The following is a 26,634-nucleotide window of genomic DNA, read 5'->3' as shown; positions in this document are numbered from 1 at the left end:
TGCTGTGTGACATCAGGTCTCTCCTTGCTTCCCTCTTATAAGGACACATGTGATTGCATTTAGGGCCCACCTGGATCACACAGGATTGTTTCTCCAGTCCAGATCCTTAATTACATTTGCTAAGATACCCTACCCCTGTTTTTGTTCACGTAAGATAACCTTCATAGGTCCAGGGAGCAGAATCTGGGTATCTTGTGGAAGACCAGTTTTTTGGCCTTTTACAGTAGTAGGCAGATTGCTGAGCTATTGAAGATCCTACAACCTTTATTGTACACGTAAGTGTAACACAGCAAGGACTTCTCAATATTCAGCTGCCAGTACCTTTCTTCAGTCCTGTTTTTTAAATGTCTATTCTGATGGTCTCATGGGACAAATGTCTGCAGGAATATTCTTCAGGAAATGTTTGAATATTATCCTAGCATTTCATCCCATATTCAGTTTGACCCTACCCATCAACCCTGGACTTTTCTCTTAATACAGACATCCGTCCCTGAGTTACAATGGTTCAGTTCAGGATTTTCTGACTTTATGATAGTGCAAAAGCAATACACATTCAGTAGAAACCACACATTGAATTTTGCATTTTGCCAGTTTCTTAGGCTAGTGATAGATGGTCCAATACTCTCTCCCACCACTGGGCTGGGATAGCAGCCACACCTCCCATTCAACCAGGCAAACATGAGGGGAATCAGCCAGTAGAGCATGTGGCTGAACCAGATGTCCAATGGGGTAGGCATATTAAATGCATTTTCAACTTGACAGTGGGTTCAGTGCTGTGCAACCCCATTGTAAGTGGAGGAGCAATGCTATCCTCCACTTACACAAGCTGGACTTAAAATGTCCAGCTTGACCTACATTGCTTCAGGTATATTCCTAGGAGTAGTATTGCTGGATCATATGGCAATTCTATTTCTAGATTTTTAAGGAGCCTCCATACTGTTTTCCATAGTGGAAATTACAATGTACTAAATTACATTCCCACCAACAGTGTATGAAGGCTCCTTTTCCCCCACATCCTACCAACATTTTTGTTGTTTGTGTTTTTGATGGTAGCCACTCTAGCAGGAGTAAAGTGGAATTTTAATGTGGTTTTCATTTGTATTTCCTTTACGGTCAGAAATGGTGAGCATTTCTTTATGTGTTTTTTAGCTATTTGGACTTCTTCCTTTGAAAAAGCTCTGTTCAGTTTATTTGCCCATTAAGAAATGGGTCATTGGGTCATTGAGCTCCCTGTCTATTCTGGTTATTAATCCCTTGTTAGATGTATATCGCAAAGATTTTCTCCCATTCTGTGGGCAGCCTTTTCCACTTGGTGACTAGAATTTTCTTGTGCAGAAGCTTTTTAATTTCATGTAGTCTCATTTGTCAATCCTTTCTTTTAGCTGCTGAGCCATTTGTGTTCTATTTAGGAAGTCACTGCCTAGGCCTATTAGTTCCAGTGTATTCCATTCTCTCTTTTCTGCATTAGCTTCAAAGTTTCAGGTCTTATATTAAGGACCTTAATCCACTTTGAGTTGATTTTGGTACGGGGTGAAATACATAATCTTATTTCAGTTTTCTGCAGGCAGATATCCAGTTTTCCCAGCAACATTTGTTGAAGAGGCTGTCTTTTCTCCATTTTACGTTCTGGTACCTTTGTCAAAAATCAGGTCGGTGTAGCTGTGTGGATTCATATCTGGGTCCTCTATTCTGTTCCATTGGTCTTCAAGTCTGTTTTTGTGCCAGTACCATGCTGTTTTTATTGTTATGGCTTGTAGTATAGTTTGAGGTCATGAATTGTGATACCTCTAGCATTGCTCTTTTTGCTCAGTATTGCCTTGGCTATTAGTGGTATTTTATGTTTCCAGATGAACTTTAGGGTTGATTTTTCAATCTCGGTAATTAATGTCATTGGAATTTTGATGGGGTCAAGATATAATAATGACCCTTGCACACCGATGTTTATTGCAGCAGTGTTCACAATAGCCAAGCTTATGGAAACAACCCAGATGCCCTACAACTGATGTATGGATTAAGAAAATGTAGTATATCTATATACAATGGAGTTTTATTCAGCCATAAGGAAGAATAAAACCATGTGGTGTGAAGGTAAATGGATGCAATTGGAGGACATCATGTTAAGTGAAGTAATCCAGGCTCAGAAAGACAAAAGGCCGTATGTTTTCTCTCATAAGTGGGAGACAGACACAATAAAAATGTAAGCAATATTATGAAAAACGGTTATGCTAAGGGGAGATCACTTACAGGAGAGGGAGAGTACAAGAAGGAAGTTAAGAAGGTGAATATGGTTGATGTACTTTCTATACAAGAATGAGTATAGAATTTTTAAACCTGTTGAAATCACCATAAGAAGGGAGCTAAGAAATAAAGGAGAAAAAAGAGGGCATGAGCCAATTTGGGTTATAATACATATATGCATGGAAATGTCACAGGGAAACTCCCTATGTAGCTATCTTAAACAAACAAAAATACCTTTTTTCAAAAACAGAAATAGGAAGTTAAGACCAGTCCCATCTGGGGGATGGTACCAGTAAGGGGGGTGGTTATAAGGAAAGGGTGAAGGAAGGTAAATATAGTGGAAATACTATGTACTTATGTATAACAATGGAAAAATGAGATCTGTTAAAGTACTCCAGTAATGGGGGGAAAAGGGATAAAGGAGAATGATGGAGGAGGTGAATTCAGCTATGATATATTGTAAGAACTTTTGTAAGTGTCACAGTGTACCCCCAGTATAATAATATAATAAAAAAGAGAAAATGTCCAACTTTACATGTCCTAACATGTCCTCATCACTGTTGTCCAAACCTACCTTGTGCTTTCCTCCCTCCATTTTTTTCTCTTGAGACAATGACCATGCATTCCACCTGTTCCCACTCTCCCTACCCCTTTCCCTCCCTTCCGTGGCTCCCTTAACCTGCAGCACTGATATCTACTTCCTCTCCTTACTAAAGTCCTGTCTGTTCTCCAAGGCCAGCATTTGTGACATCTTCCTGACCCTTCCAAGAAGGGATTTTTCCCTTTCCAAATCTTAGCTGCTGTGTGGAACTACCCTGGTGTCAAGGCTAATTAAGTACAGAAATGAGTAAACACCTCTTTGCTTTAAAATGAGTGGATTCAGGGATATCTTTGTAATGATCCCTCCCTTCCTTCCCTCCTTCCTCCCTCCCTCCCTCCCTCCCTCTTCCTTTCTTCTTTTCTTCCTTCCTTTCTTTCAATGCGTGCTTTTTCTGGGGGTTGACCAGGGCTTCACACAGGTATGCACACTGTCCACTACTGAGCCACACTAAAGTTTCAGCATCATATTGGGGTCCTCCATGAAGGGTGTTGTGCTGAGTTGAACATCATCTGACACTGTATCTTCTTTGGTGAAACAAAAAAAGTAAGATGGGGTCTGCAAGTACACCTTGCACACTTGTATCTTATCACCTACTTCTTCAGGGTAACTCTATCCTGTCCACAGTGATACCAAGGTAGCAGACACTGCCTTCCTGGTTCCATATACTCCTTCCAATCAGCGAATTCTTCTTTTATAATTTACCACCCCCCCACCACACGTACATGCACACACACACAAATACACATACACTGTGATGCTTGCTGACAAATACTCATTGATTACTTGGCTAATTATTCATGATTTATAAATAAAAATCAGATTGTGTTTTAAGATGATGCAAGGAAGAACCATGTAAAATAATTCTGAGGAATACAACTCTTGATGTACTCAGAAGGATGAGTATTTTTCTTAGTGATCACAGAGTCAGATTTATAAATCTGATTGACAGAAGAAAATGGGAGCCTCCATGATGTGCCTTTCCATTTGAAAGCCAAGACAAGAGGATGAGAAGCAAGAACAGGTGGAGAATACCTTGAATTTTTAAAAAAGAAAAATCCATACCTGTTTCTTCCCCTTTCCCACATTACAGAGAGCCTTCTTGTTGGGGATACAGGCAGAAAAAGTGATGGCGAAGCTTTGTTCCTGTAAAGCAGGGACTCAGCGACATGGAGGAGTAATGATTTGGAGAAGAGGATTATTTAAGAGTCAGAACACACTGTCCACTGGATTCTTTCCTTCGATTTAATTGGAGACATCTGGGTCCATCCCTAGCAACCAAGCAGAGAGTCATGCTTGCTTGGGTTTGACTCTAGGAAGTCAAAAGCCTGCTCTATCTTTCTTAATTCTTTGAGCTCCAAGGGAGTGGATGGCACAGAGTAGCAAGTGTGTCTGCACATTGGGCAGAAAAAGTTTCTGATGCTTAGCAACAAAACCCATAGGTAAAGGCCTTGGCATTGGTGAAAATTCAAGTGTAAGGTGCAATGGAACCTGTCAGAATGAAGGTGTCGCAGGTAACAAACACACATACTTAAATCCAAATGGTTGTAGTAATCAATTGTAGTAATCAATCAACAATAATTTTTAGTACCTAATACCAACTTATAAAATTGTAGAGACACGCCTTAATCCTTGGATCTTTAAGACCGTCAAGTATAATATAAGGTGATGAGATTTGCTGAGTGAGTATGCTTATAATGTCCTTGAAGATAGAAAGTAAAATGAGGCAGAGGGAGAGGGATGATGCTTTTTGTTTTTGAATGATATGGGATGAATGCTACATTAACTGTACATGCATTATGTATTAGTTTTCCATATACGAATATTTATTTAATGTGTCTATATTAGCTTTCAATGTACCTCTAAGCTTAAACACACATATACATATTTGCTTGTGGTCATAGACATAAACGTAGATATTCGCTTGCATATATACCTATGCATTATCTTATCTAACTGCTCATGTGCAGAGATCAGAAAGAGAGGATAAGAGAGGTTAAATGATTCCCCTGTGGCCTCACAGCTGGGCGGTGGCCTGGTCGCCGTCAGACCGGCTCTGTGTGTCTCTTAAGACCCATTAGGCCATACCTATATGGACTATGCCCTTCTTGGACATTGAGGATATCTTGCTAATTGTGTAGAAACCTTCATGAGTGCAACTCTGGTTTGCAGAGCAATTTTGAGTCAATATTTAAACATTAAGATGCTACCCCCTCTTAACACTTGGAGCCTGGAATTTAACATCTTGTGGAAAAGATTAAATTAAAGCCAAGCAGAAAGCACCAGAAATGCAGGCAGCTATGTTTTTCTGCTACTTTGTTGTCTGTGATCCAGAGCAGCCATGGGTCCCAGCCAGGGGTCCAGGTCTGGGCAGGTCCCGTGGATTCTGGCCTGTGGGCTCCCTCTCTCCCTATACTCTGGAGTCTGAGCCTTTAAAATTCAGTGTTTTCTACTGCTCCCTCTGACCATCTGCTCACTCCCATTTCCACATCGTCATCTGAGGCTTGAGGTGCAGTTCCTGCTAAAAGGCACTGTACTCTGGCTGGGCTTGACACCCTTGCTGCTGAGCTGGCAATCTCAGCACCTTGGTGCCTTTCCTGTGCCTGCCCAATCCTCTGGGCATTTCCTTCATGCAAGTGTTGTGTGTAGGTCCTTTCTCTGCTCCGTGGGGTGCATAGAAAAGCCTGCCATCCCAACTCCAACCCCACAGCCTGACAGGGACCCATGCTACCCTGGGAGACTAGCATCTCTTTCTCCCTCTGTCTGGCCTTAAAAGCTATTGTTCCCAGAGGCTGAAGTGAGGAGAGGGAGGTGCAGGGCCTAGAGAAGGCAGGAGAGATCATGAGTCCCGGCAGGTGGTGGGAGGGTGGAGGAGGCTCTCAGAGCCAGGTGGCAGCTCATGGCAGGAGGGAGGAGAAGGACAGTGAGTTGGGTGGGAGGTGGGGAAGGCAAGTGAGTAGTAGAAGTGTGAGGCAACAGAGTTTAAAAATGTGTTTACTTTCTTCCTTTGGACTGAAAAAAAGACAAATGGGGGATGGGTGGGTCTCAGGATTCCTTGTGGAGTTGGGACCCCAGCTTTGGAGAGGTAGTTTTGCCTTTGGGTTTGGAGCTGGAGTGGGGGGGGTCCTGGGTTGTCCTGGGTATCCCCATTGGAAAGAGGCCTGTGGAACTGGAAGCACAACCAGTGCCTGGGACATGCGGCAGCAAGGAGGTGGTGGCAGAGAGATAGGGACTTTTGGGGCTTGTGGCCCCTGTGCATGGCAGACTGGCTGGAGCTGCTACCTCCTGGTTGCCAAGCTGGGCTGGTATCTTGGTGACCAGTGAGGTGAACAGCTGCTTTGCCCATGATCACCTTCTGTGAAGGGAGTGGAGAATGAGCACAGACCAAAGTCCCTGTGATCCTGAGTGAGAGAGGAAAACACTGGAGCAAAATGCCAAGCAGAGGCTTTGCCCATGACATTGGGGCCCTGGAGATGGGGGCTGATGGAAGCAGGCGAAGAAGGTTGGAGAAGACACTGTTGCTCTACAGCTGGGCTTGATACTAGCAATGGCTTGGAAAGATGAAATGAGTGACATCATTGGGCAGGTCCTACAGTGCTGTTTGGAAAGAATGACACTTGTTCCAGCTTCTGGGAGAAAATGATAACTCTGTTTCACCACCCACACTCTCCACTCCCGTGTCTGCCAGTCCCAAAGGCTTGGTGCTCCCAGCAATCTTCCTGAACATCAACACACTGGAAAATTCCCTCAGTCTTTCTGAGTATCACTTGTGCCATCGATAAAATAGAAACGCTAATGGCCCCCACCATCGGGAGGCTGTGCAGATGAGCCTTCCTGGGGGCCGCCAGGAGTGGTTTGGTTTATGGTTCATGAATTGCGCATAGAGTAAGGAGAGTGTGGGAGGTGGTGGCATGAATGCTAATGGAGCCTGCAGGCCTGGGAGAAACCGGGAATTGCTAGCAAATGCCACCATTGGGACAACTGGTTCTGCCTGGCAATCCTCTTCTTCCTGGTTTCTTCTAAGCAGTGATGCTCCACTTGCCCTCAATGCAAATTTACAATGTCTGAAGACTTAGTTGTCACACCTGTGGGGAGGGTGCTGCCATCTACCGGGTTGAGATCAAGGGCACTACTCAACATCCTACCATGCATGAAATTGAACAGGACCAATTGCCCACCCCAAATGTCAACGTGCCCAGGTTGACAACCCCCAAACGTGATTTTCCTAGTGCCAGAGAGAGAGGCACTAGGAATGGAGAGTTTCTCACCCACCTTGACATTCATCAGAAGCCAAGAATCACGTGATCACCAAGATCACAGAGAGGAAATGAGTTTGAGAAACAGGGCTAACCCCCTTTCCCTTTGAACAAAGACCAGTAATAACTTACAAGAAAGTCAGCACAATGAACCTGGATTTTGCACACTTATTTTGTTGTTTGGCTCATCTTGTGTGTTTCTCCCACTGAAATCCTTTAAAACTCACCTAGTTCTGAAGATGGCCAGGGAGGAAATTTTGTTCATATTTGGAGCTGACATTAGGGTGAAGGAGCAGGCACAGGAGGCAGCAGATAGAAACCACAGGAATAATAAAGTCCTGTTCTTGAGGGATGTGACAGGGAGGGAAGGGGTAATCAGGCAAGGCATAAAGCCCACCTTGTGGAGATGTGGCTTAGGCAATAAGATGAAAGTTACAGGCCTGTGAACTCAACCAGGAAGAAGGAATCCTGGAATCCGACATATGTTTGCCATTAAGACAATCATGGGTCTTATAGGGAAAAGCTAGCAGCTTCTCAGTGCAGACAGGGAAGAGTCTGCTGGTTCACTTTTGCTTTTGATCAATGGGCATTTTTCTGCCTAGAGGTGGGACTGAAATGTGATCCCATGTGAAGACTGTGTTCCTGGGATCAGGAAGCAAAAAAGTGTTTGTGCTGCACTCTGAGCTGGCCCCATGCAACATCCATTCTGTCCTTCCCCTGTTCTGCAGGTAACCCAGGAATGAATACACAGACTGGAGGCTGGATTGGGTTGGAACTACTAATGGAGATGACAGAATCAATCTGGCAAGTGTGAGCAGATGGAGATAGAGGAGGGATGTTCACAGAGGCATGGAGAATGAAAGAACCAGCCACCATGCTGGGCACAGGACCTATTCCCAAAAATCTACAGCTAACTGCTTAGTAAGGGAGATGCTATTTCAGTCAGTACCTGGGCTGCCAAATCAAAACCTGTACTAATGCCCAGCTCTGCAGTTCACCTGCATTGCTCACCTGTGCTCACACCCAGCCCTGCAGCTCACCTGCATTGCTCACCTATAATGCAGCTCACCTGTATCACTCACCTGTATTCATGCACAACACTGCAGCTCACCTGCATCACTCAACTGTACTCACACCCGGTCCTGCAGCTCACCTGCATTGCTCACCTGCACTCACACCCAGCCCTGTAGCTCACCTGCATCACTCACCTGTGCTCACATCCAGCTCTGCAGCTCACCTGCATCACTCACCTGTACTCATGCACAACACTGGCGCTCCCTACATCACTCACCTGTACTCACACCCAGCCCTGCAGCTCCCTGCATTGCTCACCTCTACCCATGCTCAGCTCTGCAACTCACCTGCATCAGCTCACCTGACGAACAGCCTCACATCCCAGGACTGCACCCCAGCCACCAAGGATGAGAAGTGGGCAAATACGGAAAGGGAAGCGAGAAAGATAGAAATACTGGGCAGCCACAATAATATGTTCTCATCTTGGAAGAGGAAGGCCAAGGATAAGAGAGATTTGTCGAGAGGACTGGCAGAACAGAGAAGTCTGCTTCAGTAGGGAAAGGCAGAAAGCTCAGTGCCGGAGAGCTGAGGGTGATGGGTCTCTGAGGCCTTCACAAGGACCTGAAATCTTAAAAAGGTTTAAGGGACACCCTGTCCTGGTAGAGACACCACAGTGCTGACCCAGGTGGCTAACTGCAGAACTGAACTGAAGTGAGCTGCCTGGGAGCGATGGTTTAAAGTGTGCAGTGCAGGAACTGAGTAGTCAGTCAGGCACAATGAGTTTAAGTCTGGGTACGTTTGAGATGATGTGAACTCGAGACACAGATATACTTTAGCATTTGAAGTTGCATTAGTTGAGAGAAGGTGAATTTTAGAAATGCTGTCTGGTGGGCCTGGTGCTTATGGAACCAGGGAGGGGCTTTTGTTACTGCAGCATCATTTGGCCTCGTGCAGCTGGCCCACTCACATTGGCCCACTGTACTGGGGAGCGAGAGGATTCTTTCCTTAGAGGTGTGTTGACTGGTACCAACTGAAGTTGGTATCTCCCACCATGCAATCTTAAATTCAATACACTCACGTTCAAACCCATTGTGTCAGCTGCCCAAATTCCTCCTTCTCCTGCCTGCATTTCCAGCCTGGGAGTTCTCAGAAGCTTGGGCCAAGCATCTCTCCTAAGCTCAAGGCACAGGCAGCTCCATCTTCAGGTCCTTCCTTTCTCTCTGCTACTCCTGCCAGGCACCTCCTGCCTCTTTAGTACATTTCAGGCCCCCCCACGCAGCCCCAGGGTCTCTTAGCTTCTCTGTCATATCAACTGCTGGCTGTTTCTCTCCGCTTTCACCAACCAGCAATCCATCCCTTGATGCTTTAGTGCAACTGTTACAAAATGCTTATCTGCTTAAAAATCTTAAGTGCTGCCCCCTTACCCTCAGGAAAACCCCAAGCTGCCCACAGTCCTTTGATGATCTGACCCTTCCTGTCTGACGGTTGTCTATGGTCAATGCTTTGCTCTTCCCTGATCAGCCACATTCTCCCACTTCTGTCCTCCTCCACGCTGTGCCCTCTGTCCTGTGTCCTGGCACTCACACTCCCATCTGCTGCCTGGCAGAGGCCTGCTCACCCTTTTGGTGATCTTTGGATCCAGGAGCAAGCTGGGGTCTTGAAAAAGAGAGCCTTGCATGTGTGCACCTGTGGGCTGCAGCTGCTTGTTAGGCTGTGTCTGCAAGAGGGTGCTTCCTATGGTGTAGACCTGTCCCCCGACTCCTTTGCTCTAAAAGGCTGCACAGGTGCATGCAGGAACCCTGTCTTTCTGTCTTTGCATGCCTTAGCACAATGCCAGAGTTTTAATAACTGCTCCATAAATGAGTGCATAAATGATTAAAAACCACTTTGCTTTAATAGAGCTAATTTAATGTGTGGGGATTGGAATTGGTTTCCTCTCCTCTTTTCATTTGGCAAGAGAAAATTTCCAATCTGTGCTAAATTTGAGCTGTTTCTTTAATCATAGGAGGAATTCCCTTTACTTCAAAGAAGACAGGCAAGACCTCTGAACCCCTTACAGAGCAGGTCCTTGGCTCCGGGCAGTGAAAGGAACCATGACCTACTTACCTGTCCCCGACTTGATAAGGAGTCAGCCCTGGAGCCACTCAGAATGAAGCTCTACTGTTTATTTGCAAGTGATGCCTAGTAACCTGGCTCTTTCCCAGGTAGAAGTGCTATGATGTCCAGGTGGGTCATGCAGAAGGGGCTGGCCAGGGCAGAGTGACCAATGAGGATGACCATAACAGCAAGGGATATTCTGGCTGGGAAAGGAAAAGCTTGGGACCTAAAACAGGGTGGCAGGGTGGGGGCAGAGAGCAACAGGAAGTCAGGTCCTCCTGCCAAGATCAGAGGGAGCCACATGCAGCCCAGGATGTCCCCATCTGCTGACACAGTGATGCTCCACAGACATGGGACTGATTTGAGGACAGAGGAAAATGTGTAGCCTAGGATAGCAGCAGAAGGCTGATTGCGGGCTTTGGGAAGGTGCTGGTTCCAAATTCCCTCCCTGTTACACCCAAGGACTCCATCATTACACTTCTGAGTGTGTAATTGGCCCCCTGATTATAACCCTAATTATGGATGCAGCCCTGTGATGGGACTTCCTGGGCTCTATCTGACCCATTCACAGGAGCTCTGAGGTGAGGGTTGGAGCAACATCAGCAGGCAATGACCATGAAGCAAATTACCTAAGAAACTGCTGTGAACAGCCAATCAGGGCACCACTGGCTATTTGTCCACTTCTAGACTTCTCAGATATGTCATTGCCTGGCTTTGATTCCAGAGCCTGCCCAGCCCAGTGTCACCTCTAAAGATGGCTCAGTTTGGGTCACTGCATGTCTATTTATAGGCAGGGTTGGGAGCCTGCACTGGGCTCCGGCTTTGATTTCAGCCGGTGTGGGGTGACAGTGCTGGTGCTGATGGTGAGCTCACTGTGACTTCCTCCACAGTGGGTTTTCCGTCTGTCCCAGGTAAGCAGGATGCTGGTGGTGTAAGTAGGAGACTATTCAGCGCAAAGATGCAGACAGATTAAAATTTCAAAGGAAAGTGTTAAAACATTTATAGTTTCTGGGAGGTTGCAAGTTCACAACCAGTTAATGGTGTGTGTAGGCTGTTCGTTTTGACTACACAAATCTCTCTCTGCTAATGCAGCCTTCTCCCCGTCCTTACTACCTTCTTGCCTTGTCTTTGCTCCTTGTGATTCTGTCTCTCTCCTCCCTGGTGGGGCTTTGTCTGAGTCTTTTCCCAATATGTACATTATATTTTCTCTATATTTTTCTTATGTGTGTTTTTGCTGTTTCTCTCTTCCTTCATATCTGTTTTTCTTCTTCATTACCATGCCCCTCCCCATTTCAATAATGGGACATAGAGTGTTTTAAAGTGATAGCTCTATTACATAAAGTTTCTTTTAATTGGACATTTAAAAATCTGTTAATATTTGAATTTTATTTCAAAGGGCTTGGTTGCCTTTGGAAAAAAATTGCTGCAGTTGATTTTTTGAGGTCGATTTATGTCACATGAAGGAAGAAACACTCCTTGGCCCTGCCCTAAAAGATGGAGGTGTAGGGCAGCATGTGGATACGTATGGTAGTGGGAGAAAATCGCCACAGCTCTGGTTAGATGTCGAGGTTTCTAGTAACCAGATGGTTTTTGCTTGGCAGTTTATCAAGCAAAGTGTTTACTGCTCTGGAAAGCCACTTAGAGCACTGTGTCTTGGTGCTTACGATTTTGTTCATGTCCGTTTTCCCTGGTGGCCCTGGATTTGATGTCCCCATCAGGTTTATGGTGGGATAATTATGTATGCATTCTTTGCTCAGATCACTGATTAGAATTTTTGTGTATAATAATGTATTTATTTCCATATAAATTTCCCATGTAGAATAAATATGTAAGTATATATGAATAATGAACTTAGTTTTAGTGGCTGTTTATTAGTGTCACCCCATGATTAGGCTTTTGTAGCACATAGAAGAGTTAGAGCGTATCTAATGCACTAGGTAATATTCTGCATCTTTCTGAGAATCAATGAACTGGCATATTGGGTATGATTCCAAGACTGTTCTCAAACTCTAGCTTTCCCTATGCCTTGAGTAAATCTAGATGATCTTTTTCTTAAAGAGAAAGTAACTCAGAAGAATGGCTATGCCATTTTCTCTACCTAAGGATTTGGAATCTAATTTTGACTGAGTTTTCCTAAGAGTAGATTCATCTTTAGAGCTAAAGTAGAGACAAATCTGAAACTTGAAATTAGCACAGCAGCAGTCAAGTGAAAAACTCTTATTTAAGTGCATCTGGAACCCCAAATCCAATAGAGATAGCAAAGTTGAAATGTCTTTCTCAGAAATATTGACTGGTACAACGCCTATAATGCTTTACAATTCAGTTAGATGAGTTAAAAACTAATATTAACTGCACTGGAATATCAATTTCTCACAGAAGCCTTGTAAAAACTTTTAGTGTCACAACTCATGTGCACCGCTGTCAGGCTTAATTCCTCCATCCACTCGAGATTGGATTGATGGACCATGATGTTGGCTTCTATGCCATTGACCTTTTTAGCATTCAGAGACCCTGAGGGTCATTAGTACTGGTCGTTAGGCTTTAGAGCTCAGAACTCAATCTGCTAATGTGCTGTGGGTTGTGAACGAGTTGGTACCATCCAAGATTCCTTCCCATATTTGATAACATAGGCTCATTCATTTTGTGATGGTCCCAGGAACTTCACTATTTCATGGGCAGGTCTGACAAGAGCACATTGCATGACTTTGAGATAGTTTCACTTGTTTTACTTCAAACCAAGTGGCAAATCCTTTAAACATTTTGCAGTCTATAAGACTAGAGGTAGAAAGGTGGAGGAGCTGGGAGCAGAGAGCAGGGCAGGAGATGATATAGACAGAAGAGCAGAAGAGTTGGAGGGTCAGCATCCAAGGGCTGTGCTCCTTACCTACTCCAGTAAGCCCTTGTTTAGGCAGAAGTTAGGCAGGAATTAAAGGAATGCAATGTAAGAGGGCTTTTTTTTTTTAACATTACCTTATCTAGGGTAAGGGAGGTACTGAGAATAAAGCTTTGTTAATCATGCTATAGAGAAACAAAAATCATTCAGTAGTCTCATGATTTGAGGATTAGTGGAAGTAGGGAGCAGGAACACAGTTGAATGTAGGCAAGAATAACGGTTAATTTTGCAGGCCAAATTTAATGAGGTGTTAACAACTCTAATGATCACGAAGAAGTGTTTGCAAGTGTCCTGTAACTTTCTACACGAAATCTGTCACCAGGAGGAGTGCACACTTTCAAAGAAAACATGTGCATTGTCTGCTATCCCTTATTAACACGGTCTTTCATTTTTAAACTTCGGCAGGAAATTGCATTTCTCATTTGCAGGATGAGTTATCATGATTGATTCCCCTTTCCTCTTAAGATTCTTGGTGGATCCTGTTAACTTAGCTTAAGAGTTAGAGCATTGTAAGACTGATGCATTCAAAGCTGAAATCATCACAAGCTATTTACACCTCAGCCGCTCCACTTTTCATAGTTCTGTCTGAAACTACACATGACAGGTTTAACAATGATTTATCATTCTTTCTCTCTCTTTAGATCATCCAGCCCATGGGATATCCACACATAAAACTTCAGCTGACTTTATTTAAACCTCTGACAAGTCAGATTGAAATTATTGTGGGTCTTGGTCCCCAGTTCAGTGCTACAAATAAAATCCGTTTTCATTCTGTAGCTCCAGACTTTGAGTAACTCAGTCCAGAAATTTGAACCCAAACAAGATGAGTTTTGAATGATGAATAAAGTAACATCAACACAATGTGATCTATTATATTAAACAGACCTTGGCCATTGTAAGAATGAATGATAAGGACAGGTCAAGAGGATGTGGTCTTTGTATGGTTTTGTGTTTCTCCATTCAAACCCAGAAACGAATAATAAATTTCAAGTTACTCACTCATGGATTCTGTCAACTTGGCCATTGTTGTCATTTCTTCTTTGTGCTTTTCCTGGAGGTAAGAAGAAAAGACAATTTTATATAAAAGATGTCTCAGATATGAATTGATTAAGTGGTCAATTATTGCTTTATCTCTCTTCCTTCTTTTCCTGGGTCAGAAGTTGATTACCAATGGTTAAATGAATTAAAAACTCTCACATTATATCTATATTATCAGGCAGACACTGAGAAGAGATCTTTTTTTTAGGGCATTAAAAACTTCCCATTGCTCTTGGCAAAAAGCGTCTGTCACATTGATCTTGGATATATATAATCAGTGACGCACGACCAGTTTTCAAAACCTCTTTGACACTGGAGTTTTGACATCCATATGCCAAATTTTTGCTCTCTATTTTCCCCTGTTGAAGCTTTTTTGGTATTTTTGGAGCAGATATTTTTGTAGTCATTTGGTTTCGAAAAAACTAAATAAATTTTACTCATTTTCTTTTGTCTAACGTTTTGGGTTCCTTTGGAGTCTTCTGACAGTCATCACTTTTAATGGGTTTATAACCTTATCTATTTTGGGCTGAAAACACTTTGTTTCAACCAAAATATAGGTTATAACCTACTGAGTCTGAGAGCCAGGCTCATACATACAGAAGTCGAATGTGTCCTAATTAAAAAATGCCTTTGGAGCTGTTAGGAATAATGGTCACCTCCACTGAGAAGCCATCTTCAATGTCTTTAGGTGTCTTTGCGTTTCCTTAATTTCCTCTGATTCCCAACAAATAAGCATTGGCTATTATTATTTTACTCTTCTACAACCTTGTTTTTCTGACTGTGAAACTAATGCATGTTCATTATTTAAAAATATCAGAAAATATTGAAAAATTATAAATCTGAAAAGAGTTCTTTCGTAATGTTTCCTTAGAGGAAATCACTGTAACATTTGGGTGAACAGCTTCTCAGCCCATTTCTCTATCTATGAATAACAGATATGGAAATATGATCCCCTTTTAAGGCTATAAATACCTATACTACACACAAGATGTTGTAAGCCAGTTTTTCACTTAATACCACAGCATACATCTTTGGTGTCAGTGAAGAGAAACACATCATCAGTTTTTGGTGACTGCATAGCTTTCATTGTGAGTGTTCCAACTTTCTTAACTGGAAATTCCCATCTGATTTAGTTGCAATAATTAATTCCTTTCCAAATTAATTTATAAAGAACACCATGACAAGAGTCACATCTTGCTCCACAGGAAGGACATATTTGACAGTTTACAAAGTGGTTCTTTTCTTTATATTTTTACCAACTTGGGGGTAGTAAGCACCCTCCTTTACCCAATCTTCCACAAAATGATAACCAAAAGATGGCCCCTTGTTATTTTATATGGTAGTTTTCTTTTCCTGTCCTGTTGCTTGTGAAGAACCACTTTTGCCAGGTTCCTGCTCCTGTGGCATCAACTTTTGTGTTCTTAAAAGTTCAGGGTGGCACTTATTTTTTCCCAAGTTCCTAATATAATGCTGAGCATGTCACAGTTGCTTGGCCAGCACCTGAGTTGATGTGTCACACCTAGGGAGTTGTAACACAGCTAGAAAAACCATTATTTACCCCTTTAATGGCACTGCTCCCAAACTAAAGAGCGAGCTTTGAGTAGCAACAAGTATTGTTGATTTTCCCTAGCCTCTCTTCAGAGAAAAAAGCAAGCACTGTCTCTCACTTAAACTAATAATTGCCCTTGAGAACAGAAGGTGCCAAGGAATGATAGTTCTCTCATCTGCTTGCTGTGGCATTCACTCCATGATATGTAGGCTATCATGCTAGAAAGAGCATGGTGTGGGCCAGTGGAGTGACTAAGAGTGTCCTGTAGCAGTGACAAGTAGGATGGCAGAGAGGAACTTGTCACAGCAACACAGGTTCACATGAGTGTGTATAGTGGATGCTTCAGTGTCCAGTGGAACCTAGTGGGTTGTGACAATTCAGATCCATGGCAGGAACCCAAGGATCTTTGTCCTTGACCTGTAGGAGCCTCTTCTGTCTTGGATTGCTCTGTCGTTGATGGTCAGAGATGCCTCTTAGCCCAGCTCTTCTGCTTTGGCCTCACTTTCTTTGCATCCTCCACTGAGACTTGGTCCTAGTTTATTCCCTGACTCCATGTTCCTTCCATCCTCATTTGGATCACTGTCTTCTTCAGCTGGGCCCTCCTCTGATGGTCCCAGTGGTGAGAACTCCTCCACACCACAACCACCCAGATTCTGGGCATTCTCTGCTTAAAAATGTCAAGTTCATGACTTGTTGTGTGTGTGTGACATCCTTTTGTCTCTTTTCCTTTGCTCTGCTGGAGATAGAACCCAGGGCCTCACACATGCTAGGCAAGTGCTCTGTCACTGACCTACAGCCCTGTATCTCTTGTGATCCCAGAACCCTGCCACATTTTGGACCCCAGTCTTACTATGGATGATCCTGGCAGCTATTTTTATTCAGATGTTGCAGATGTTTTAATCCTAGAGATGCCAAATATTGCCTGTATTAGCCCTTTCCTCTTCCCTGTAGTTAAATGGACGCTTCTGACATTGAGGGGGAGGGGCCCTTAAGAAACCTAAATTTAGCTGTCTTAGACTGACTCATCTATATCCTAACTTAGGGTGGAAATCATGACATATGTTTTTGGGTAAGTAGTTTAGTCATTCTATTGGAATCGTTAAACTCCTTATGGCCACCTCTCATTATCAGAGACTTGATGTTTGCAATTACTTGGTGTGTTCACCCAATAAAGCATTTACATTCTATTCCCAGTCTTAAGCAAACTCTCCTCCATGTTCGAAAGCCAAGAGATCCCTTCACAGCAAATTTCCTGGTTGTTGGATTTGTATTACAGGGGAGGTATTTTAAATTATAGCCCAAGGAAACTGAAAGAGATTCTGTTCAAGATGATTCAGTCCAGCCACATGGCAATACAGCTGATGGAACTGGAGCCCAGGGGATAGTGCGACGTGCCAACAGCGAGATTCACACCAAGCCACTCACTTCCTCCTTCTCCACCCCTGGTATTTCACATATCCTCAGTCTGGGCTTTCCCAGCTTCTGTCTCTTAACATTGCCTCCCCTTGCCTCTGCCTGTCACTGGCCTCCCTCACCTCCTCTGGGACTCCAACTAGAACACAAACTTGATCTAGGTATGCACTCCCTATTTGAAGTCCTTCATTGCTGGACTTCAGTGCAGTCCTCATGTCCTCATGTCCCTGCCCTTCTCACTCACACCTTAGCTACAGGTCCTTGGACTCTGGGCTGCTGAGTACCTTCCTGCCTCAAATTCCATTTGTCCTTGTTCTCCACAAATGCACTGTCAGACCTCCGCTGGACACCACCCAGTCTTCTATTTCCCCCCACTCTTTCTGACCATCATTACTCAGTTTTATTTTTAAATATGTTCATGTGCCAATACATCCAAGTATCACATTGAATAATTGGTTATAGGGCAAAGAACTCCTGAACTTTTGGAAAATCCAAGTAGCAACTCCCAACAGCCTCATCTGAAGGTTCCTAAACTGTCACAACTGGGAGACCACCTGTGGGGCACCAGGAACCCCGGCCACTGAACACTCCTATGATGCTGGACAAGTCATTCTAGGTTTTGGCCTTAGTTTTCTTGTCTGCTCAAAGAGGGTCTGTGTGCTTTGTACAATAGAGTGACTACAGATAACAGCAATGTACTGGATATTTCAAAAGGCTCAAAGAAAGGAGCTTGGATGTTTTTATTATGAAGTATAATGATGTTTGAGAAGATGGAACTGTTTAACCTGATTTAAACATTATGCCATGAATATATGTAAAGAACTATTAGATGGTAATCATCAATATGTACACTATTATATTTTTATATTATCAGTTAAAATTTAAATAAAAAAGAAGGAATAAATAAAAACTATCCACATACATACACAAAAGAAATGGCTGCTGTCTGCTGAACACCAAACTTGCCCCCTCCCTGTAGTCAGCCAGTTGAAGAGCCTGGATGAGCCTTGCTTTAATATGGCTATTGGTAGTGTTTTAAGGTAGGAAAAAAAAACCCCAGATACATTTGCTTCAAGAAATTTCATAAAAAATGTCTTCCCATGGGGAGCCAGGGTTTGTATTAAAGGTCATCATCTCATGTTCTCCTTTAAAATGAAAAAAGCAGGGATACAGTAATCTTACTTGTCTGGAGAGACTGGCTTATTTTGATTTGAAAATTATAATTATTCATATTTACTGTGTCTGTGCCCTTCTTGGATGTTCTTATTACAGGGGGAGGGAGGGAGAAGAAGAGAGGAGAGAAGGAGAAAAAAGGAAAAGAAGGAGAGAAAGAGAGAGAGAGAGGGAGAGAGAGAGAAAGAGAGAGAGAGAGAGAGAGAGAGAGAGAGAGAGAGAGAGAGAGAGAGAGAGAGAGAGAGAGACCCAGGACCCAGGAACTCATAGTATTTGGTGGGTAAAATGGGCTTTTCTGGAGGCACAGGGTCTCTTTAGCCCTGGGGCAGGGGCTATCAGAGCCAGAGCAGGGAAGCTAGCATATCCAGTCAGCCTCACCTGAAGCAAGGGTTTAAGGATGAGAAAAAACTCATCATGGTTGATTTATTTCAAACCAGTTATATTTGCATCTTGGATATTTTTATCTCTCTAAAATATGTGCTTATATTCACCAGAAAACTGTAATCTTTTTTTAAAAAATTGCAGCCATAAAAAGGAACACTTATGCAAAGTGGGAAGTGATGGTAGGTAGTGCCATTTTGTGAACTTGGGTTTCCAAGTGGGCCTCACCCCCAGCCTAAACCAGGGCCCTCGAGTCCCCCACTCTTTCTTCAGATTCTCCAGGGATGTATCCCTGTGCCTCCTGCTCCTTCCCTTCCTCTTCCTGACTTGAAGCGCTGCAGGACATCTGAGTGCTATTCAAATAGATAAACCCATATCCTCAGAAAGGCAATCAACCAAGTATTCCTCCAGTGTGGTATGAGTTGTGGCCTTGAGTTGCTCCTGAAAAATGCAGAGCAGGGCACTTACAAACCATTAGCTAACCTTTCCTAGTGGAAAACTAGTGGAAATGGGTGGCTGGGACAAGATAGATAGATATGAAATATAAATATGACACTATAAAATGTATAAAATATATAACTATATAATAGTAACTGCTGACATTTATTTCAATTGATTACAGCCTGGCACTGCATTTCTAGACTATCTCATTTAATTCTCATAAGGATCCCGTGAAATAACAAAATCATCCCTTCTTTGAAGATGGAGAAGTTGAGGCAGAGAACAGGGCAGCAAATTGCCCTGGTCACATAGATGGTAAGGAATAGAGCTGAGTGTCAACGGTTCTTCTTAGAACCATCTGCTGCTGAAACCTGTATTGTTTGCTCAAGGTGTGCACCAAATACAACAGGTGTGGGATACAGGGACTCCAGTAAGGCTACCTTCAGGGGGCTTCAAGCTGAGTCAAGAAGGTGAGAAGTGAACATTAATAATGCCCTGACACAGGATTGAGAGGAAACAGCTGGTGTGTTCTACAAGACATTGAGGAAAGAGGGGCCGAGGAAGAGAAGAGAGGAGAGAGAGAAAAACAAAGCAGAGAAATAGGGTGAGAACAAAGTTCTCACTCACAGAACCAGGGCTAGCTTCTTAGAGGAAGAAGCTTTGATGTGTCATGAAGGGAAGGAGGAGGGGTGAGAATATTCCAGATAGGGAATTGGCATGAGTAAAGGTGGGGTACCTTGATGTGTGAGGAGCAGCAGGTGGGGAGCAGATGGAGGCTAGTGTGTGAGAGTAGCAGGGACTGTGTGGCAAAGAGAGATGTGACTGAGGGGTTGGGGGGAGGCTGAGGCCAGAGCTGAAGTGTTGAAGCTGTGGGAGGAGGAAAGGGGCAAGGATGGAAACCATGAGCACCTCAGTGAAGGAGCCCTGGAAGGTGACTGGAGCCATGGGGACAACCAGAGAGCATTCTGTCCTGGAAGCAGAGGAACACAGGCATTTGAAGTATGAAGAACCTATCCAACATAATGGAAGGTCAATTCTCATCCCTGATGTGTTCAGCTAAAGACTCCTGAGGTCTCTAAGTCACAGTTAGACAGGAGTGAGATTTGGGGGGCTATTGCCCGGCATAGACAACATTTCAAAGAACCAGAAGAAAGGATTTTGATTTTTTGGGGGGTGGTACTGGGATTTGAACTCAAGACCTTACACTTGCTACACATGGCTCTTGAACCATGCCCCCAGCACTTTCTGTGTTGGTCTATACCTGGGCCAGTAGACTGTGATTCTCTTTTGTGTAGCTGGGAATGACAGACGAGTGTCACTGCACCCAGACTTTGGTTGAGATGGAGTCTCACGAACTTTTTGCCTTATTTTTTTTTAGAGGATGGTGGACTCTTTATTACAATGGGTAGGCTTTTTTTGTATTTTTAATTAAAAAAACTGAACTAATGAGTATAATAAGTAGAAAACTGCATATATCCTAAGCAACCCCGAGTTTTATAGCAAGCAATTGCCCACATTTTGAGTTATCTGTGTACAAGTCCACCTTGTTTTCCCTTTCAGCTGTTACCCCTTCCCCACCCCCATGGGTAAGCACTCTCCTGACTTCTAGGAGTACATCACTTTTTGCGATTGTCTACTTTTTGCCCTATTTGGCCTCCGACTGTGATCCTTTCTATCTCCACCTCCTAAGTAGCTAGGATGACAGACTGAAGCCACCATACCTACTGATTTTGAAAAAGAAATGGCGAACATTTGGAGAGAGAATTATGTGTTCCCTGACTTAAGCATTACATGTTATATGCATGAATTAACACATTACACAGCACCCCATTAATATGCGTGATTTTCATGTTTTTATATGACAGTTAAAATACATTTAATTTAAAAAATTACAAAAAGACTCCCAAGGTGATCTGAAGTTTTCATGATTTGGAGTGGAGTAGTCTGTGGAGGGTGTTGAAGGAGGAGATAAGACACTTGCCAGGCAGGCAGGGCATGTAAAGTGCATTGGGTGTTTTCTGCTCCTTGCAGAAAACCTTGGAACCCCTACCCCACCTGACATCCTTTCTAAAGTCTCATATAAGGTCACCCTGCTTGATTTCCTACCATGTCATCATTGTGACCTTGACCAGACGAGGGAGGGCCCTCTATACTGAGGTATTGGGATGTCTTACCAAAGTCAACACAATCACATTGAGCTGTGTGCTTCTGCTAACTCTGTCTTACATCCTGAGTGTCAGCGTGAACTTGTAAGTGGGGGGAGCCCAGGTGCTGGCTTGGAAGTATATTGTGCACATGAACTTCTACTAAGAGAAATGGGTTATGGAGCCAAGACTTAGAAACTGCTGGACCACTTAGAGACCGCTGCCAGTCTCTCTAAACCTCACTCTGTGTGTCCTCCCCGCCCCCCCGCCAGCTTGAAGCTCTCTGGGTGAAACTCTCTGCTCCCAGGCTCAATATCCAGTCAATGTTTCATGAATTCTCCAGTGTAGTTAGTTTCTTGAAATACTGATGAGTGACTCATTCCTTGCTTCCTACACTCTTGGAAATACAAACTGTTGGATGAACGCTGTCACTAAAATCTCACCAAGACATTTCCTTTAAAGAAGACACAGACCGGACTGCAGAGGCTCTGAGGATGCCTGGGGAAGCCAAAGCCACAGAGCTCACATGTGCTGCTGGACCATCACTGTCCCTTTCCCAGACAGGTACTCTTGTCCCAAGAAGCAGTTGCTTTAGGTTTGGTCCCCTATATCCTCTTTCCAGGACTCAAGTACAAGAGCTAAAGCTTGGAAGCAGCCTAGAATTTCTTCTTGGTCTTATTTTGCTCAGTCCATGGTCTCTCTGCTGGGCCAGCATCTCCTGGAGGGCTCTTGCTTTGCCTCTGGGGCAGTCTTCCAGTAAACCCAAGACTTGCAGTAGCTAGTGCCTCTTTTCCTGCCTTCATCTGAACCACATGCTCTGCCAAGCCCTCTCCGTTCCCAAAGGAAAGGGAGCAGATGTCATTCTGTCCCTTTCCCTTTTTGCCCAGGATCCAAGCTGTGGGTGCATTGAGCCTTCTTCCAGCAGCGACTCTACAGGCTCCCAGCTCTGAGCTATTCCACAGGGAACCAGGACACTTCTTTGCTTTAAGCCCTAGGTTCCACCTACTTCTCCAGGCTCATTTTTCTCCATTCCTTCCACTCCAGAGAAAGGAGCATGTTGTACTCCTTCTTCCCCCATTCCTGCTTTCTTCACTGCTTGTGCTTGTTCAGTTTGACTTCTGAACGTTCTCCCTAAATACCCTGTTCCTAGAGCCCATGCTCCCTGCACCTCAGTATCTGTGCATACCTCAGTCACAGGACTGATCATCCTTACAGAGAATCTTACGGAGAGTCATGGCTTACCGAGTAACAGAGCAAGCCGGAGGAAACACTCTTACCTTAGTCACAACTGGCAACCTGAAAAGGATGGGCTTGTTTCAAAATGATAGAAAGCAGTCCCCCCAAAAAAACCCAAAGAGTGAATAGACTTCCACTGAGCATTTGTGAGTTTCCTGATATGTAATGCTAACCAATCCTTTGTCCAGAATGTTCCAGAAGGTTTTCTGCCCTGGGAGGTAGTGCAATAAAATAAAATTATTTCAGTGATGGAGTGATAGTTAAAAAGGGGGAAAAAATCCTTGATTCCTTTTGCTTTTGTTTACATGGAGTTGGTTCTATTCCATCAGAGGTAGATGGAGGGTGATAGGGATGAGGGGGAGTGGGAACACAGCCTAGTGAGTTACCTTGACATATAAAGAATCTTTAGAAAGCAATCACTTGCCTCTTCCCCCCCACCCCCAGCCCTTGCAGGCTGACCTCGTTTTAAGGAGTTGCTCCAGTGGATGTGTTGTCTAAAAGGAAAAAAAAAATTACTCAAATGAGAATGGATTTCCCATAAGAAACCATGGAGGACAGAAGAAAGTAGTGTATTTTTCAACTATTGAATAAAAAGAACTACGAATTCAGGATTCTATAGCAGCACAAATATTTTTCAAAAATTAAGGGGGAACCGAGGGATTTTCAGATAAAGGAAAACACAGGAAATTTGTCACCAGCAGACCTACTCTAAAAAAAGTTATCTAAACAAAAAGAAAATGATAATTTTGAAACATCAAACAGATAGAAAGGACATAGAGAAAATATATTGGCAACAAAAAAAATAAAGACTTTCTTTGAGTTTTCTAAAATATGTTTGATGGTTGAAGAATAAATTATGCCATGGTACAATGTGAAATTTTACCATAAACTGGTGGAAGGACAATTGGTGAAAAGTGAGGCATGTTTCCTTGTTTCTCTTGAACTGGTAAACTATTGACACCAGTAGGTAAGTTTTGTATGTGTATCTAATGCCTAGAACAGTCACAAGAAAAGGAAAACACACTGTTGATATATCAAAATTAAATTCTAAAAAATTTTCAAGTATCCCACAGAAATTCAGGAAAAAGAAAACAGAATGATAAAACGTAAAAAAGAAAGAAAATAAAAAAGCAAATGTTAGACCTAAGCCTTAATATGCTAGTAATTACATTAAATGTAAATGGTCTAAATGTATTAATTTAAAGGCAGAGAATCTCAGAGTATAGAAAAAAGCAAATTCAGCTATGGATCAGAAGTGAAACTCACTTTAAATGAGACTCAGTTTAAAAGAGACTCACTTAAAATACAATGATCAGATTGAAAATAAAAGGATGGAAAAAGGCATCTCATGCACACATTAATAAAAATAAAACAGATGTGGCTCTATGATCACATAAAGTAGACTTTAGAGCAAAGAAATATTAGGGATGGACAGAAACATTACATAAAGAATAAAGGTTCAATATACAGCAATATAAATGCATATGTCTTACACATCAGAGATGCAAAATATGTGAACAAAAACTGATAGAACTGAAGAGAAATAGAAAAATTTACAAATGCACTTGGAAGTATCGACCTCTGTCTCTTAACAATTGCTAGAACAACTGGAGAGGAAGTCAACAAGGGATACAGAGAAGACACAACACTTCCAACCATCAGGATCCATTCAGTGTTTACACAGCATTCACCAACAATAGCAGAATAGCACTTCTTTTCAAGTGCCCACAAAATACAAAGCAAGAAGGATCACACTCATAGATATATAACTAACCTCAACCAATACCAAAGAATTGAAATCATGCAGGGTTTGCTTTCTGAAACTAATGAGATTAAAAAAAAAATCAAGCTGCATGCTTTTCTTTCTTATTCTTTCTATTTTTTTGTCTCTTCCTCTCTTTCCCTTTGTGCCCTTTGCCTAATTTCCCACTCTGGCAAGCCTTATTCAGGGAGCTGCAGTGAAAGTACAGTTTCTTTCTTTTTTGGTGGCGGGGGGAAGGGGGTGGATTGGGGTGTGGTTGTCTTGGTGCAGAGTTTTAAAGGAAAGAGACGACTTCATTTTGCATTCTCCGAGGCCTCTGCTGGAATCTTGGACTCTCCTCTTGGAAAATTACCAGGACCCTAGCCTTACTTACTCTGTTATAACTGCAACCTTCCCATATAAAACCAGAAGAGAGAAGACAACCTTAGGCTCTGAATATCACTGAAGATGGGTTTGAATTGTGTGTGCAATTTAAACAATTTTGTGACAAAAAACCAATTAAATGGAGCAGAAAAATAGCTTTCCTTATGAGACCAAAAATTCAATAGCAAACTTCCAACCCAAAAGGCAAAAGTCAGAGTGACAGCTTCTGCTGGGGACCCTCTCTCCCCTGTGGACCATTCATTGCATAACCATGCTCTCTGTTCACATGGCTCCCCCCACGCTGCTGATCTACAAAACACCATCCTGCTCAAATATGGTGAGTAGTTCTCAAAACCATGAATTCCCATTAATAGCCTTCTCATAGAAAATTCTGGGGTCTCTAATTTTTTGATATTTATGCATAGCAAAGGGGAAATGGTTCCCCCCACCATGAGCTACAAGGCAGGCCATTGGCCAAGCATGGCTAGAGGCCTCCATTTCTGACAGGCAGCAGCTGTTCAGCTCCTTGCCCCCAAGGATGGCAGAAGGCGGGAGATTGGGGGGTAGCAGTATTTGGGGAGATCAAAACAGAAATTCCTTCCTAACACTCTGTCTTCCCTGTAGCTGGGCACTGGGGCAGATGGTGCTTGCTTTTTCCATCACTGACAACTATGGCCAGAGGCATAGGGATGGGAGGGGGAGGGATGTAGTCCAAATGTTGTTTCTGGAAACTCTTCAGCTTCCTTGCACTTCTAAATCACTTCATTCTGCTCTCTGAGCACCACAGAGGCAATTCCCTATGATGTTGTGACATTGACTGGGCACTGACGTCCCCTTCAGGATCAGCATGCCTGAAGCTTGACCACTTGGTTCCTTCTTGAGGACTTGATCCTTCCTCTGAAAACCCTGCTATCCCCTTTCTTGCTCTCTCCCTCCTCCTTGCTCTCTGGTCCTGAACTTGGTGATTTTGTGCTTCTGGCCTTTGGCAGAGTCAGCCTCCCTGTCCTTGGTTCTCTGTTTCTATCTAGATGAGCAAGTCAGGGATGGGATCAGGTGGGTTCAAATCAGTGTGGGGAATGGGTATTCTTGTCCTTGGGAAAGATGCACTCAGACACTTATGGGTAATGTGTCCTGATGTTTATATTCAACTCTCAAATGATGGAGGGAGGAAAGCAGGGGGATGGAGAGAGAGAGAGAGAGAGAGAGAGGAGAGAGGGAGAAGAGAGAGGAGAGAGAGAGAAGAGAGAGGAGAGAGGGGAAGGAGGGTAGCATGACAGAAAGAGGAAACAAGATAGTGAGATATGGAGAGAAAAGAGAGAGAAAGGGAAAGAGGGAGAAAGGAAAACAGAGAGCACAAATAAAACGAAGGGGCAGATGTTAACAAATGGGCGCATCTGTGTGGCAGATTCATACTGTGCACTGTTGTTCTTGTGAGTTTGATGTAGATTTGAAATTTTTCAAGATTAAAAAGGTGGGAAAATCAGTATGGCAAGTGTGAGCTGCCTCTCTTCAATCTCAGGTCTAAACAGTGGTCTCTGCCCTGGTGTGGCATGGTCCAGGTGCAGACCTAGATGAGTACACTAGTACCTTAGTTTTACTACAGTGTGGACCCTCTGGCAGGGTGCACCAGTCAATACTTCAGGGAGGAGTAGAATGGAGCAGGATCCCAAACACTGCAAGTTCATTACCTCATTACCTGTGGTGCTTACTGAGTGTTAAGGTGCCTGAGCTTCAGTTCAGACCTCCTGAATCAAAATCACTGGGAGCAGAAGCAAAGAATGTGTATTTCTTTAAACCATCCCCTAGGGAGATGCCTAATTTAAAGAGTGAGACAAGACTTTTCAATCTCCTTTGGGAAATAGCAAAAGGATTGAAAACAGAAAAGAAATCTCTGTTTCTGATGCAACTAGGAAATGCCTGTACTCCCAGATCATGCTTGTAGGGAAAGGCTCTTGCTATCTGCAGCAGACATGGTTCCAGATGAAGGCCATCAGTCAGAGAGGATGCCCAGCCTGGAAATGAAGTGCGGAGCTGGCTG

The 26,634-nt window shown here is 43.4% G+C and overlaps 1 protein-coding gene across 2 annotated transcripts in view; it reads right to left on the bottom strand.

The window, feature by feature from the left end:
* Positions 1-26,634, bottom strand: part of Kcnj6 (potassium inwardly rectifying channel subfamily J member 6) — a 271,739-nt gene that overhangs the window by 182,753 nt on the left and 62,352 nt on the right. For both annotated transcript variants that reach the window (XM_074072656.1, XM_074072657.1), the window contains exon 2: positions 14,096-14,147. In XM_074072656.1, the coding sequence (XP_073928757.1) occupies positions 14,096-14,129 (34 nt within the window). In that variant the 5' untranslated portion in view covers positions 14,130-14,147. The remainder of the gene's footprint in view (positions 1-14,095; positions 14,148-26,634) is intronic.

The sequence above is a fragment of the Castor canadensis genome, chromosome 5 (genome assembly GCF_047511655.1).
Source record: "Castor canadensis chromosome 5, mCasCan1.hap1v2, whole genome shotgun sequence".
NCBI classification, from domain to species: domain Eukaryota; kingdom Metazoa; phylum Chordata; class Mammalia; order Rodentia; family Castoridae; genus Castor; species Castor canadensis.
The sequence above is the reverse complement of the archived record's forward strand: the minus strand, read 5'-3'. Positions and strand labels throughout refer to the sequence as shown.